Here is a 16,248-nt window from a genome sequence, read left to right on the forward strand (position 1 = left end):
AGCTACTCTCTTCGTTAGGTCACTCTGTAATAGCCAAACATAATATTAATTGATACATATGTATTTTATTTATTTATTTTTATTTTTTGAGATGGAGTCTTCGCTCTGTCACCCAGGCTGAAGTGCAATGGCGCAATCTCGGCTCAGTGCAACCTCTGCCTCCTGGATTCAAGCAATTCTCCTTGCTTGAATCCATGTTGGCCAGGCTGGTCTCCAACTCCTGACCTCAAGTGATCCACCTGCCTTGGCCTCCCAAAGTGCTGGGATTACAGGCGTAAGCCATCGCACCCAGCCTGATACATATGTATTTTAGAAAACATGAAAAATATTAAAAAGTAGGCCAGGCGTGGTGGTTTATGCCTGTAATCCCAGACTTTGGGAGGCCAAAGCAGGAGGACTGCCTAAACTAGGAGTTCAAGACCAGCCTGGGCAAGATAGCAAGACCTCATCTCTATTAAAAGTATAAAGAAGTAGAATATTCTTGAGATTTGTAATCTTGCAAAAGAAACTGATCTACACTATAGTGTAGTTCTACCTTAAATTGAAGAGGAAAATAAAATCTTAAATTCTGACAAAAACATTATACATGTTAAGCTCCTTACCTACTTATAAGTGTTTCGAATTTAGTAAAATAAAGTCTTATTTTTTAACTATGTAATATTTTTTGAGACTAGAATTTCATTTATGAATTTCTTTGCCATTTAATTGCCTTAGTAACTCACTAGGATTACTTAAAAGCTAATGTTAGAACCAGAGTCCCTGTATAGCTATCACACTAAGTACTACTTTTTAAAAAAATTAAGTAATATTATTTTTAAAAAATAGAGAAGGGGTTTGGCCAGTTGCCCAGCCTGGTCTTGAGCTCCCGGGCTCAAGCCATCTGCCTGCCTCAGCCTCCCACTAAGTACTACTTTTGACACTGAATGCAGTAGATTGCTTTTGTTGACAAATAATACTTTTCAATTTAAAAGGATCATATCATTGCCTGGGCGCGGTGGCTCATGCCTGTAATCCCAGCACTTTGGGAGGCCAAAGTCAAGGTAGACAGATTACTTGAGCCAAGGAGTTCGAGACCGGCCTGGACAACATGGCAAAATCCCATCTCTACAAAAAATATAAAAATTAGCTGGGCATGGTGTTGCACACCTGTAGTTGCAGCTACTCGGGAGGCTGAGGTAGGAGGATCACTTGAGCCCAGGGAGGTCAAGGCTGCAATGAGCTGTGATCATGCCTCTACATTCCAGCCTGGGCAACAGAGCAAAACCTGTCTCAAAAAAAAAAAAAGATTGTATTGTTAAGGTGCATCGTGGAGAATTATTCCTTAAGCCCATTATAAAAAATGTTTGTGGCTGGGCACGGTGGCTCACGCCTGTAATCCCAGCACTTTGGGAGGTCAAGGCAGGCGGATCATGAGGTCAGGAGATCGAGACCATCCTGGCTAACACAGTGAAACCCTGTCTCTACTAAAAATACAAAAAAATTAGCTGGGCATGGTGGCATGCGCCTGTAGTCCCAGCTACTCGGGAGGCTGGGGCAGGAGAATCACTTGAACCCAGGAGGCGGAGGTCGCAGTGAGCCGAGATCACGCCACTGCACTCCAACCTGGGCGACAGAGCAAGACTCCATCTCAAAAAAAAATGTTTGCAAGTCTACTCATTTATTCATTATGTACTGCACAGCTGATCATAAATTTATGGATAGACAGCCAGCTCTGTGAAACTACTGACGATATATACTTTTCTATTCGTATAGCAGCAGTTTAATTTTTTAGAATCTGTTATTTCCTCTTGTTCCAATAGCTTATGTGAAAATATTCAACTTTCCTAACATGTCTAAGGTTTACATGGAATTATCTTCCAGAAATGTTTGTATTGATTTTGGAGATGAATTTGTTATATTTATGACTTTGACCATTATTTCCCTGTGGAATGAGAAAATGCTGTTTATAAAATTGTCTACAAGTACATTTTACTTTATTAATACAGTACAAAGTAAATATACACCTTTGTTAATGTCAATTTGTAGCTGGTAGTTACCGATAGTTGGTATATGGGTTCAAGGCAGCCATACACATGCATCTTTTCTTTTTTTTTTTTTTTGAAACAGAGTCTCACACTGTCACCAAGGTTGGAGTGCAGTGGCACGATCTCTACTCACTGCAACCTCTGCCTCCCAGGCTCAAGTGATCCTCCCACCACAGCCTCCCAAGTAGCTGGGACCACAGGCACATGCCATGACGCCCAGCTAATTTTTTGTATTTTTTGGTGGAGACAGGGTTGCACCATGTTGCTCAGGCTGGTTTTCAACTCTTGAGCTTAGGAGATCCACCTCCCTCAGCCTTCCAAAGTGCTGGGATTACAGGTGTGATCCACGGAGCCCAGCCATACTTGTGTATCATTAATAAGAAGGTCAAAATAGTAGAGGTTCTAGTTTTCTCAGATGCAAAATAAGATCTCTTTTACTATCATGTCTGAAAAATTTTATTTTGTACTCATATTTCATGCTCCCATTTGGGAACTGTATTATTTTCCACTATTGCTGTAACAAATCACCACAGACTTAGTGGCTTAAAACATCAATTTATTATCTTACAGTTCTGGAGGTCAAATTCTTAGTTCAAGGCTGGGCGTGGTGGCTAACGCCTGTAATCCCAGCACTTTGGGAGGCCAAGGCAGGCTGATCACTTGAGGTCAGGAGTTTGAGACAGGCCTGGCCAACATGGTGAAACCCCGTCTCTACCAAAAATACAAAAAAAATTAGCCGGGCATGGTGGTCCATGCCTGTAATCCTAGCTACTCGGGAGGCTGAGGTAGGAGGATTGCTTGAACCCAGGAGGAAGAGGTTGCAGTGAGCTGAGATCATGCCATTGCACACTCCAGCCTAGGCAACAGAGCGAGACTCCATCTCAAAAAAAAAAAAAAAAAAAAAGACAAAAAACAATTGTTAAGTTCCAGTCTTATGGGGCTAAAATCAAGATCTCTTTCTTTGCTTTTTCCAGGTTCTAGAGGCTGCCTGAATTCCTTGGTTTGTAGCTCCTTCCTCCATATTCAAAGCCAGCTGCATTACATCTTATGTCTCTCACTCTGACCTCTGCTTCCATTATCACATTTCCTTCTCTGACTCTTAAACTTCTGCCTCCCTCTTATAAAGTCCGTTGTCATTAGACTGGTGCTCATCTGGAAAATCCAAGATAATCTCCCTATTTGAAGATTCTTAGCTGGTCCTGCCGCAGCCTCCTGGGTGGCTGGGATTATAGGCTCCTGCCAGCATGCCTGGCTGATTTTTGTGTTTTTGGTGGAGGCCGGGTTTCACCATGTTGACCAGACTGGTCTTGGACTCCTGACCTCAGGAGATCTGCCTGCCTTGGCCTCCCAAAGTGCTAAGGACCATGTACTTTCTTAAAGGTGGTGCTGCTCTAGTAGTTGTTTGCATTAGCTTCTTTCCAAAGAATTTGTCAAGAATAACTTGACCTATATTTATATTTATAAAATATAACAATATTTTCTATATTTTTACTCAGCTGTATCGTACATTTTTTTAAATGGTGACTAGTAACTTTGTACTGTTAAATACTAATTTGGAATTTTTTCATGAGAGGCCAGTTCAAATTACATGTATATATCAAAACAACTACAATTTAAGGATAAATGAAATACAATTGTATTAACTTACAACAATTACTGAACATGTCAGTACAACATGTTACTGAAAAGTTATTAAGGGGAGAATGATAGGGACCATGCCATTCACAAATTATTTTCACGAAAATAAATACTTGAATTAATCAATTTAAGTGTGTGACACTTCTTAATATTTTGTTCATGTCATTTATTTGCTATGCAAATTCTTCACTGTGCAGTGTACTCCTATTTGTATTCTGATAATAATGAGTGGGTTAATAAAGTTTTACTGAAAAAAAAAATTCTTAGCCAGGTGCAGTGGCTCACACCTATTATCCCAGCACTTTGGGAGGCCGAGGCAGGTGGATCACAAGGTCAGGAGTTCAAGACCAGCCTGGCCAATATGATGAAACCCCATCTCTACTAAAAATACAAAAATTAGCCAGGTGTTGTGGTAGGCGCCTGTAGTCTCAGCTATTAGGGAGGCTGAGGCAGGAGAATTGCTTGAATCTGGGAGGCGGAGGTTGCAGTGAGCTGAGATCGCACCACTGCACTCCAGCCTGGGTGACAGAGTAAGACTCCATCTCAAAAAAAAAAAAAATCCTTAATAACCACTGCAAAATCTCACTAACATCACCACCATTCCTGCCACTTAACAGCAGATATCACAAACTTTTCCAAAAAACTAAAGAGGAGGGAATACATCCCATCTCAAACTATTAGGCCAGTATTAATGCAATACCAAAGCCAAACAAAGATTCCACTAGAAAACTACAGGCCAATATGATGAATACAGACACAAAAATCCTCAGCAAAATATCAACAAACTGAACCCAGTAACATATAAAAAGGATCATACACCATGACCAAATAGGATTGATTCCAGGAATATAAGGTTGGTTGGACATATGAAAATCAATGTAATACAAAATGTTAATAAAGGACAAAACCACATGATCATCTCAATAGATGCAGAAAAAGCACACACAAAATCCAACACACTTGCATGATAAAAAGCATTCAACAAACTAGGAAAAGAGGTCAGGCCGGGTGCTGTGGCTCACTTCTATAATCTGAACACTTTGGGAGGCTGAGGCAAGGGGATTGCTTGAGCCTAGCAGTTTGAGATTAGCCTGGGCAACATGAGACCCCATCCCTATAAAAAATTTAAAAATTAGCGAGACATGGTGGTGCATGCCTGTGATCTCAACTACTCGGGAGGCTGAGGTGAGAGGACTGCTTGAGCCCAGGTCAAGGCTGCAGTGAGCTGTGTTCACACCACTGCACTCCAGTCTGGGCAACAAAGGGAGACCCTATCTCAAAAAAATAAATAAATAAATAAATAAAATAAAGAAAAGAAAAATCCAAGCTGCCTTTGTTGCAGAAATCGAGAAATTGACCCTAAAATTCATATGGAAATTCAATCTTGCAAAAGAGCAAAATCATAAAAGTCACATTTCTTAGTTTCAAAACTTATTACAATGCTATATGGTAATCAAAGGTGTGGAACTAGCATAATGAAAACCAGACAGATCAATTAAATAGAATTGTGGGTCCAGAAATAAACCCTTACAATTATGGTCGATTGATATTGCACAAGGATACTAAGACAATTCAATGGAGAAAGAATAATCTTTTCAACAAATGATGCTGGGACAACTGGATATCCATATACAAAAGAATAAAGTTGAACCCCTATCTCACACCATATATCAAAATAAAAATGGACCAAAGGCTTAAATATAAGAGCTACAATTTAAAATGTTTGAAAGAAGACATAGGATAAATCTTTGTGATGTTGGAATAGGGAATGGCTTCTTAGATATGATACCAAAAGCACAGGCAACAAAAGGAAAAAAAATAGGTAAACTGGGCTTCAACAAAGTTCAAAAGATCTGTGCTGAAAAGGACATTAACAAGATAACGCCTACTAAATGGGATAAAATATTTGCAAATTATATATCAGGTAAGGGACTTATATCTAGAATACATGAGAAAATATTAGAACTCAACAATAAAAGGACAACCCAATTTAAAAACTGGGCAAAGGATTTGGATAGGCATTTTCCCAAAGATATAAAAATGGGTAATCAGGCTGGGCGCAGTGGCTCACACCTGTAATCCCAGCACTTTGGGAGGCCGAGGTGGGTGGATCACCTGAGGTCGGGAGTTTGAGACCAGCCTGACCCACACGGAGAAACCCCATCTCTACTAAAAATACAAAATTAGCTGGACTTGGTGGCGCATGCCTGTAATCCCAGCTACTTGGGAAGGCTGAGGCAGGAGAATCGCTTGAACCTGGGAGGTGGAGGTTGCGGTGAGCCAAGATCGCGCCATTGCACTCCAGCCTGGGCAAGAGCAAAACTCTGTCTCAAAAAAAAAAAAAAAAAAAAAATGGGTAATCAATCAGCACATGAAAACATGCTCACCATCATTTGCCATCAGGGAAATGAAAATCACAATGAGATACCACTCATATCCGTTAGGATGGCTTAATAAAACAGACGGACAATGCTAAGTTTTGGTGAGGAGGGGAGAAATTGGAACCTTTGGTAGATAGAACAATGCTTCCTTCAACTCCCAGCCCAAAGATGTTGAGAACCCCCAGGTATCTGTGATATGTTACTTTATATGCCCAGAAGGAATCTGCTATACGATTAAGGATCTTGAGAGTATCATGGATTATCCAGGTGATGCCCATGTAATCACAAGGGTTTTATTAAGAGGGAGTTAGGAGTGTCAGAGCATCAGAGAAAAAGATGTGACAACGGAAGGAGTTCAATTGATGATCTTTGAAGATGGAGAAATGCCAAAGTATGCAGTCTATAGAAGCTGGAAAAAGCCAAGAAACCGATTCTCCCCTGAAGCCTCCAGGTGGAATGTAGTCTTACTGACTTCTTCATTTTATTTATTTATTTGTTTATTTATTTAATTTACTTAAGAGATGGAGTCTTACTCTGTTGCCCAGGCTGGAGTGCAGTGGTGCGATCTCGGCTTACCGCAACCTCCACCTCCGGGGTTCCAGTGATTCTCCTGCCCCAGCTTCCCAAGCAGCTGGGACTAGAGGTGTGTCACCACGCCTGGCTAATTTTTTGTATCTTTAGTAGAGACGGGGTTTCACCGTGTTAGCCAGGATGGTCTTGATCTCCTGACCTCGTGAATCGCCCACCTCGGCCTCCCAAAGTGCTGGGTACAGGTGTGAGCCACCGCTCCCGGCCTTCATTTTAGACCTGCAAAACTGATTTCAGACTTCTGACTTCCTGAAGTATAAAATAATAAATGTGTGATAATTTGTTACAACAGAAATAGGAAACTAATACCAAACTCTCTTACATTGCTCATGGGAATTTAAGTGGTGCAGGTGCTTTGGAAAAGTTTACCAGTGTCTCAAAATGTTACACTTAAGAGTTAGCACATGACCCAGCAATTTTTCTCCTAGAGAATTGAAAATATATGTCCACACAAAAATTTGTACACTAATATTCAAAGCAGCTGGGCGTGGTGGCACGCGCTTGTGGTCCCAGCTACTCGAGAGGCTGAGGCACTAGAATCGCTTGAACCCAGGAGACGGAGGTTGCAGTAAGCTGAGATTGCACCACCGCACTCCAGCCTGTGTGACAGAGCGAGACTCTGTCTCAGAAACAAAACAAAGCAAAGCAAAACAAAACAAAAAAAAACACAAAACAGCGTAATCCATAATAGCCAAAAAATGGGAACCACTCAAATGTACATAAGCTGGCCGGGTACAGTAGCTCACGCCTGTATTCCTAGCACTTTGAGAGGCCGAGGCGGGTGGATTACCTCAGCTCAGAAGTTCAAGACCAGCCTGGCCAACAAGTGAAACCCTGTCTCTACTAAAAAACACAAAAATTAGCAAGGTGTTGTGGTGCGTGCATGTAATCCCAGCTACTTGGGAGGCTGAGGCAGAACTGCTTGAACCCGGGAGGCGGACGGCGCAGTAAGCCAAGATCGCACCACTGCACTTCAGCCCGGGCGACAGAGCAAGACTATGTCTAAAAAAAAAAAGTACCTAGGTTGATAAATGGATAAACAAAATGTGGTATATCCATACAAAGGAATATTATTCAGTCCTAACAAAATGGAAGTACTGATCCACGCTACAACATGTATGAACCTCAAAAACAGATACTGAAAGAAGTCAAACACAAAAGGCCATACGTTGCACGAATCCATTTATATATGGTCAGAATAGGCAAATCCATTGAAAATAAAGTAGATTATTGGTTGCCAAGAGCTGGCAGGAGGGGGAAGTGGGGCGTGGACTGCTACTGGGTGTGTGTGTCGAGGGGGTTCTTTTTGAGGTGATTAAATATTCTGGAATTAGTGGTGATGTTTGCACATCTTTGTGAATACACGAAAAATCAAGGGGTAAATTTTATGGTACGTGAATTATATGGTAACTTAAAAACGGCAAAAATCACGATCAGCAGTACATTTTCTGCGCATCTTTTATGTACTAGGCAACTGTGGTAGTCATAAACTCTGTCACACTGATCGCACAGTTGTCAATAGTGCCCCTTCCACATTAATGTTTTTAGTGCCTATGTGAGTACCTACCGTGCAATCAACCAACCTTTTTAGCATTCTGGGATTCCTTGAAGAATAAAATCTGGTTTCTGAGTACCTGACTCCAGGTATACACACTAGCGTGCACATCAAACTGCGAGGATCTATGTTATTTTATTTTATTTTTATTTTATTTTTGAGACGGAGTCTCGCTCTGTCGCCCAGGCTGGAGTGCAGTGGCGCGATCTCGGCTCACTGCAACCTCCACCTCCCGGGTTCAAGCAGTTCTCCCTGCCTCAGCCTCCCGAGTAGCTGGGGTTAGAGGCGCCCGCCACCACGCCCGGCTAATTTTTGTATTTTTAGTAGAGACGGGGTTTCGCCATGTTGGCCAGGCTGGTCTCGAACTCCTGATATCAGGTAATCCGCCCGCCTCGGCCTCCCAAAATCCTGGGATTACAGGCGTGAGGCCACCACGCCCGGCCAGTGTTACTTAAAAGTATTACCTCGCACCTGTAATTCCGGGAAAGAGCCTGGGCAAAAATCTGTAACCAAGGGAACAGGGCGCGATTCCAATCAAGATGGCCGCCAGCGCCTCTAGACGCCCTCTGCGAGGCCGTCCCCGGAAGTGACGTTACGCGCAGCTTCCGGTTACGCTTGTTCCGGCGCACGTAATCGCCGGGTGCACGTGCATCCCCCCTGGTTGAGTTGCAGGTAGCGGTAGGGATGGACACTCTGGATCGAGTTGTGTAAGTGCGCTGGGTCTCAGCCCCGGGGAACGTTGGGGTGAAAGGGTCCCGTGATGGGGGTGGTTCTGTCTCGGCCTCTCACTCTTCCTGGTTACCCCTCTTCTTGCCTGGGTGCGGGCCGATCGATCACCAGCCCGGGTCTTCCTCAGCGTGAGCTGCTTGCCAGGAGACACTGGGGAAGCTCTCAAGTGGGAGCCGTGGGATGGGATGTGGGATTGAAGCGTTGGCCGCTTTTATCCTAGCCTGTTGAAAAACATCTGACTTCTGAAGTATGAGACAGATGGTAGAGTGGGGTTAAGAGCACAGCCCTCGGAATCCGACAGATCTGAGTGACAGTCTGGCGCGTCCACTTAAAGCTTTGTGACTTTGGGTCATTAAATATCTCTAAATCTCAGTTTACTCTGTAAAATAGCGCTCACCATAGTCATACTTCATAGAGCTGTGAGGGTTAGTTTCGAGAATGTATGTAGAGCCTTTGCTGCAGCACGTAGAAATGTTCATTAGTTTTTTCTTTTCCTTCCAACTTTGTACACTTCTCTGAGTTATCCTTGAATGATACCTGTTTTAAATTTGTTCAGGAATATTTACTGTGCTAAACAGCCCTGCTGTTACTTGCTGTGGTTTTCTTGCTATTTACCTAGGTTAACATGTATCCAAAACGATAGTTTTAGTCATTCAGAGATTTTGCACACCTGCTATGCCTCTAGCTGTTTGGACTACAAAGAGTAGTTTACTAGGTATTGAGACTCGTTCACACCTTAATTGGGAGCAGGCAGCTAATAAACCATGTTAATTGCTATTTGCATTTGTTGCTGTTTAATGAGATACAAAAGACAGAATAATTTGTATCTTTATCAACCAGTAAATGATTAGAAGCTTTATATGTGACATTATATTTGGAGGAGTATTTTAAAAATCTACATAGGAAACTAAAGTGTATGTATAGTCTCTTTTTCTTCCCAAAGTGTCCATGGGACTGGACGAGGGAGGGTCATAATTATTTGGGAGGAAGAATTCTTTCAGTAGATGGTAGAGAACTGTCTGAAAAGCAAGGTGCTCATTGTAGAGGAAGCAGAGGTGAAGCCCCTCTTTTGAACAGAAATGTATAAAAACATGCCACTCCTACTGTCACATCATAAAGTCAGAATAATGAATTTATTTTCCCTTCATATTTTACAGCGTAATTTGTCTAGATGAATTTTTAAATCTAGCTTTAAAAAAAAATTTTTTTTTTGAGACAGGGTATCACTCTGTCACCCAGGCTGGAGTGCAGTAGCCCGATCACAGCTCACTGCAGCCTCGACCTCCCTGGGATCAAGCAGTCCTCCTACCTCAGCCTGCCGAGTAGCTGGGACTATAGGCGCACACCACCACAGCTAATTTTTGTATTTTTTGTAGAGACAGGGTTTTGCAATGTTGCCCAGGCTGGTCTCGAACTTCTGGGCTCAGTGATCCATCCAACTTGGCCTCCTAGAGTGTTTTTATTACAGGCTGTGAGCCACCGCCCAGCCCTAGCTCATTTTAAAAATTGGCCTGTTTACTTGCTGTGTGATCTTGGGCACATTACCTGTCTGTTCAATTGCCTCATCTGTAAAGTGAAGATAAGAATTGTAACTCTCGCGCGGAGGCTCACGCCTGTAATCCCAGCACTTTGGGAGGCCGAGGCGGGCGGATCACGAGGTCAGGAGATCAAGACCAGCCTGGCCAACATGGTGAAACCCCGTCTGTACTAAAAATACAAAAAATTAGCCGGGTGTGGTGGTGGGCGCCTGTAGTCCCAGCTACTCGGGAGGCTGAGGCAGGAGAATGGCGTGAACCCGGGAGGCGGAGTTTGCAGTGAGCCGAGATCGCACCACTGCACTCCAGCCTGGGCGACAGAGCGAGACTCTGTCTCAAAAAATAAATAAATAAATAAATAAATAAAAAAGAATTGTAACTCTCAGGATTGTGGTGAAGATTAAGCCTTAATAGAGTGACTCCATGTAAACATCAGCCTTTTTTTTATTTTTTGAGACGGAGTCTCGCTCTGTTGCCCACGCTGCCAGGCTGGAGTGCAGTGGCGCGATCTCGGCTCACTGCAAGCTCCGCCTCCTGGATTCACACCATTCTCCTGCCTCAGCCTCCCCAGTAGCTGGGACTACAGGCGCCCATCACCACGCCCGGCTAATTTTTTGTATTTTTTTTTTTTAGTAGAGACGGGGTTTCACCATGTTAGCCAGGATGGTCTCAATCTCCTGACCTCGTGATCTGCCAGCCTTGGCCTCCCAAAATGCTGGGATTACAGGCGTGAGCAAACATCAGCCTTATTATTCCCCATTGTTGGCAATAATGTTGGCATTCTCAGCAATGATGTTGGAGTGCAACAGTGTATACTTCCTGGCAGGCATTGTGGTCTTAAACCTAAAAGAAAGATAAGCAGTCGTTAGTCTTATGTTTAGTAAATGTCCACAGGTTGATCAGCAGTTGGTGCTCAATTCTTTGTATTAGGGTACAGGATACAGTTTGACTACTTAAAGTTTGAAGAAAAAAGAAAAGTAAGAAAGAGTAAGAAAAAAAACGTGACAGTATTTACTTGAGCCTTTTATTTTTTACTTAAAAAAAGATTTGGAAGAGCAGTAATAAAAGAATGGTGGGGATATAAAAATGAAAGCTTTTTTTTAAAAGCTATCAAAACATTTATTTAACAATAATAAGGAAATATCTTTTACTAATATCTCCCAAAAAAATGAGATTTTGGCCGGGTCTTGTGGCTCGCACCTGTAATCCCAGCACTTTGGGAAGCTGAGGTGAGCGGATCACCTGAGGTCAGTAGTTCGAGAATAGCCTGACCAACATGGCGAAACCCTGTCTCTGCTAAAAATACAAAAATTACCAGGACCTGGTGGTGTGTGCCTGTAATCCTAGCTACTTGGGAGACTGAGGCAGGAGAATTGCTTGAACCCAGGAGGTGGAGGTTGCAGTGAGCCAAGATTTTGCTGTCACTCTCCAGCCTAGGTGACAGAGTGAGACTCCATCTCAAAAAAACAAAAAACAAACAAAAAAAAGAAAGTGAGATTTTTTTTTAAGAGTGGAATCCTAAGTGACAAATATGTTTTTAAGAATGTTCATATTAGTTAAGTCCTGGCTTTGCAATGTGAGGAAAATGTTTAAATAGTTATGAATTGTGCTTTTCTGAACAGAAAGCCCAAAACGAAAAGAGCCAAGAGATTCCTTGAGAAGAGAGAACCGAAACTCAATGAAAATATTAAAAATGCCATGCTGATTAAAGGGGGAAATGCAAATGCAACAGTGACACAAGTACTTAAAGATGTGGTAAGTATATATACTTAATCTTTAAAAGGTATTGAAGTCATTTTAGAATTTTCAGCATGTTAGGTTGGGCTGCCGGAGAAATACGTAGATAAGCTTGCCATACCATAAGAACTACTAGTCTTAGAGAAGAGCTAAAGTTGGGGGTTTATTTACCTTGCGTGGCACCTTTTCTTAAAGCAGCTAGTTCTCTTAGTAAATTTTATTATTGTTTTTTAGGAGCACAGGTGGGTCTGGTAGAGTGAAGGTCTCCCTTAGTAAATTTAAACTGTTTTCAATTACTAGAATTTGGCTTACTTACATTTTAGGAAAAAATCTAATTTGTAAAGAGAAGTAACTGCATATTGCTGTATATTTAGTCATTCAACAATACCAGTTACTGTGCCTCTGCTGGGAATTAATAGGTGAGACACAGTTCTTTCAGTGAGCTTAGAGAGATAGACATGTAAAAAGTTCTCACATTGTGCTGTGCTGGAGGCATGGACAGGGTAGGGTGGGAAACAGTTAAAATCACATAGGGGAGGCCAGGCACGATGGTTCACGCCTGTAATCCCAGCACTTTGGGGAGGCTGAGGCAGGAGGATCACGAAGTCAGAAGTTCGAGACCAGCCTGGCCAACATGGTGAAACCCCGTCTCTACTAAAAATACAAAAATTAGCTGGGTGTGGTGGCGGGTGCCTGTAGTCCCAGCTGCTCAGGAGGCTGAGGCAGGAGAATCGCTTGAACCTGGGAGGTGGAGGTCACAGTCAGCCGAGATTGTGCCACTGCACTCCAGCCTGAGTGACAGAGAGAGACTCCATTTCAAAAAAAAAAAAAATCACATAGGGGGACCCCCACACAGGGTAGGTTCCCCCAGAGATAACACTTCAGCTTCATTTTGAAGGAGAAGTTGGTGCAAGAAGTGGGAGAGAAAGAGAAGACCCTCTGAGGCTGAGAAAGAAGTTTGTGCAAAAGGGAGTATGAAGGAGCATTGATGCATTTGGAGAACTGTAAATAATTGGGCATGGCCAAAGGAGAGTGGGCTAGATGAGGCTAGAAGAGGAGGCGTGGGTCATATAGTAACATGAAGTTTGAATTCTAATCTGAAAGCTCCGTGTAGTCATTGAAAGATAGTAAGCAAGAGATACCATCAGTCCTTTTAATTGGCTTGATTAGAGAAGGTTGAGAGCAAATGTAGGAAACTGAGCCATTGCTGCCAGCTAGGTGAAGAGCATCTGGAGTCCAGTGGTGGCAATGAAAATGAGAAATGACCAGAAAGAATAGATGTTGAGGACAGAAGAGTTGGGAACTAGTGAAAAGTATGACTTCCCAGGTTTTTGGCTTGAGTGATGGGCAGTAATGCCAATTAGAAAATGTATCAAGTGGAGCAGGTTTGGAGGGAAAGGTGAAAGGTTCAGTTTGGGACATGTAATTTAAGTAATGAAAATAAAAGCTTTGTTTTTTCTACCTTTGTAGCCTAGTGTAGAGCCCAGTGTGTGGACATAGTAGGTACTCAATATATATGTAATCAATGAAAGAAAGGCATAGTATGGGCCAGGCGCGGTGGCTCACACTTGTAATCCCGGCACTTTGGGAGGCTGAGGTGGGCGGATCACGGGGTCAGGAGTTCGAGACCAGCCTGGCTAACACAGTGAAATCCTGTCTCTACTAAAAATGCAAAAATTAGCCAGGCATGGTGGTGGGCACCTGTAATCCCAGCTACTCGGGAGGCTGAGGCAGGAGAATCTGCTTGGACCTGGGAGACGGAGGTTGGAGTGAGCTGAGACCATGCCATTGCACTTACTCCAGCCTGGGCAACAGAGCAAGACTCCATCTCAAAAAAAAAAAAAAAAAAAGGCATAGTATATGGAAATATCTAGTAGGTTATTTGACTAATTAGGCCTTGAGTACAGCCAATAGATCTTTGAATTAAATCAATTAAGTAATTGAATACATTTTTGTTGTTGTTATTGAGGTGGAGTCTCACACTGTTGCCCCGGCTGAAATGCAGTGGTGCCATCTTGGCTTACTGCAACCTCTGACTCCCGGGTTCAGGCGATTCTCCTGCCTCTAGCCTCCCGAGTAGCTGGGAGCCACCACACTCAGCTAATTTCTGTGTTCTTTTAGTAGAGACAGGGTTTCACCATGTTGGCCAGGCTGGTCACAAACTCCTGACCTGACGTGATCTGTCCACCTCTGCCTCCCAAAGTGCTGAGATTACAGGAGTGAGCCACACGCCTGGCTTTGAATACATTTTAAACTTGAGCAAACTCTATGCCTGATAAGCATAGTCAATTCAGATGTCTGAATGCCTTATATAGGCCCATCCCTTTTTTGAAATGTTTGTCTGAATGTCATTGTGCTAACGGGACACTGCCCCTCTCCTTCTAGTATCCATCAGCACAATGACCCTGCATATTTAAGTAAGCTTTAAAAGCAGCACAATATTACAGATTACTATAATAATTAAAATTCATCATGATGACTCTGAGTCATCAAGAAGAGGTGGCAATGTTTATTACATGGAAACAGGGAAATAGTTGGCCAAGAATCATCAAAAGTTTTAGTACTTAAAAAGGTAGATTTTACTGTTCCATTTTCTTTGTTCACCAACTCTGATAGTTGATGAATGATTATTATACCTTATTTTTCATTGTTTCCCTCATGTACCCATTTCTCTAATGCAAGGTAGTACCTGATGACATCTTTGTTATTCTCTATGGTAGAGCAGTACTGGCCATACAAGTAATAAATGATTATAGGCCAGGTGCGGTGGCTCACACCTGTAATCCCAGCACTTTGGGAGGCTGAGGTGGGAGGATCACTTAAGCCCAGGACAATAGCCTGGACAACAAAGTGAGACCCCATCTCTATAAATTAAATTTAAAAAAATAATAAAATACAGCCTGGAAAACATGGTGAAACCCTATCTCCACTCAAAATACAAAAATTAGCTGGGTGTGGTGCATGTGTCTGTACTTGGGAGGCTGAGATGGGAGGATCACCTAAGCCCTGGAGTTTCAGGCTGCAGTAAGCTTTAATCATGCTATTGCACTCCAGCCTGGGCAACAGAGTGAGACCCTGTCTCAAAAATAAATAAATAAAATAAAATGAATGATTATTTGAGGATAGGTAGAACTAGGAAAAAAATGAAGAACATTGAATAATAGGCATTTTTTAAAGAGCTGTGTTTAACCTCTGGCTAGTATTCTAATTGTCATCATTGTGACTGTTTCTAAGTTTTCTGATCTCCACACAACATTATTTCAATCTATCAGCTTTTTGTGATAGAATTTATTGTTTCTGTTTTTGTCTACTACTTTTTTTTTTTTTTTTTTTTCTGAGACAGGGTCTCACTCTGTCACCAGAGCTGGAGTGCAGTGGTGCAATCACAGTCCACCACAGCCTTGAATTCCTGAGTTCAGGTGATCCTCCCGCCTCAGCCTCCCAAGTAGCTGGGACTGCAGGCATGCACCACTATGCCGGCTAATTTTTGCAGTTTTTTGTAGAGACAGGGTTTTGCCATGTTTCCCAGGCTGTTCTCGAACTCCTGGGCTCGAGTGATCTGCCTTGTCCTCCCAAAGTGTTGGGATTACAGGCGTGAGCCACTGCACCTGGCATTGTTTCCCTAGAGAGAGACTGGACTAAGTCGAGTTTAAAGAAATGAAGGAAATTGTTTAAGTTTGATAGACTATTGACAGGGCGTAGAAACTTTTAAATAGGAAAGTCTAGTCCAAGAATATTAAGCTTACGTTTCAAGTTACTGTAAGTGATGAAAAGGGAGCCAGACAGAAGCCCTCAAAATAAGATTGAGGCCCCACAGCAATCTTGGAGAGTGACTGTTATGATGCTTTATTTTTATTTCTGCTTTTCAGAATGTGTTTTGTTTTGAAAGCTATAAATTTTGTTTTACAGTATGCACTGAAAAAACCATATGGTGTACTATATAAAAAGTAAGTCATGATTTCTTTTACTGTATTTTAAATGATTTTGTTTCATTATAAAAGTAACCACTTTATGGAAGATTTGGAAAACAAAAACTTTTTTAAAGATATTAAAATTCCTTA

General features: G+C 42.3%; 1 protein-coding gene across 1 annotated transcript in view; it reads left to right on the forward strand.

The window, feature by feature from the left end:
• The first annotated feature begins 8,780 nt into the window (after positions 1-8,780).
• RPF2 (ribosome production factor 2 homolog) overlaps positions 8,781-16,248 on the forward strand; it is a 45,095-nt gene continuing 37,627 nt past the window's right edge. The window contains exons 1-3 of the mRNA XM_002817247.5: positions 8,781-8,893; positions 12,073-12,205; positions 16,097-16,134. Of these exons, the coding sequence (XP_002817293.1) occupies positions 8,871-8,893; positions 12,073-12,205; positions 16,097-16,134 (194 nt within the window). The 5' untranslated portion in view covers positions 8,781-8,870. The remainder of the gene's footprint in view (positions 8,894-12,072; positions 12,206-16,096; positions 16,135-16,248) is intronic.

This window comes from Pongo abelii, chromosome 5, assembly GCF_028885655.2.
Source record: "Pongo abelii isolate AG06213 chromosome 5, NHGRI_mPonAbe1-v2.0_pri, whole genome shotgun sequence".
Classification (NCBI taxonomy): domain Eukaryota; kingdom Metazoa; phylum Chordata; class Mammalia; order Primates; family Hominidae; genus Pongo; species Pongo abelii.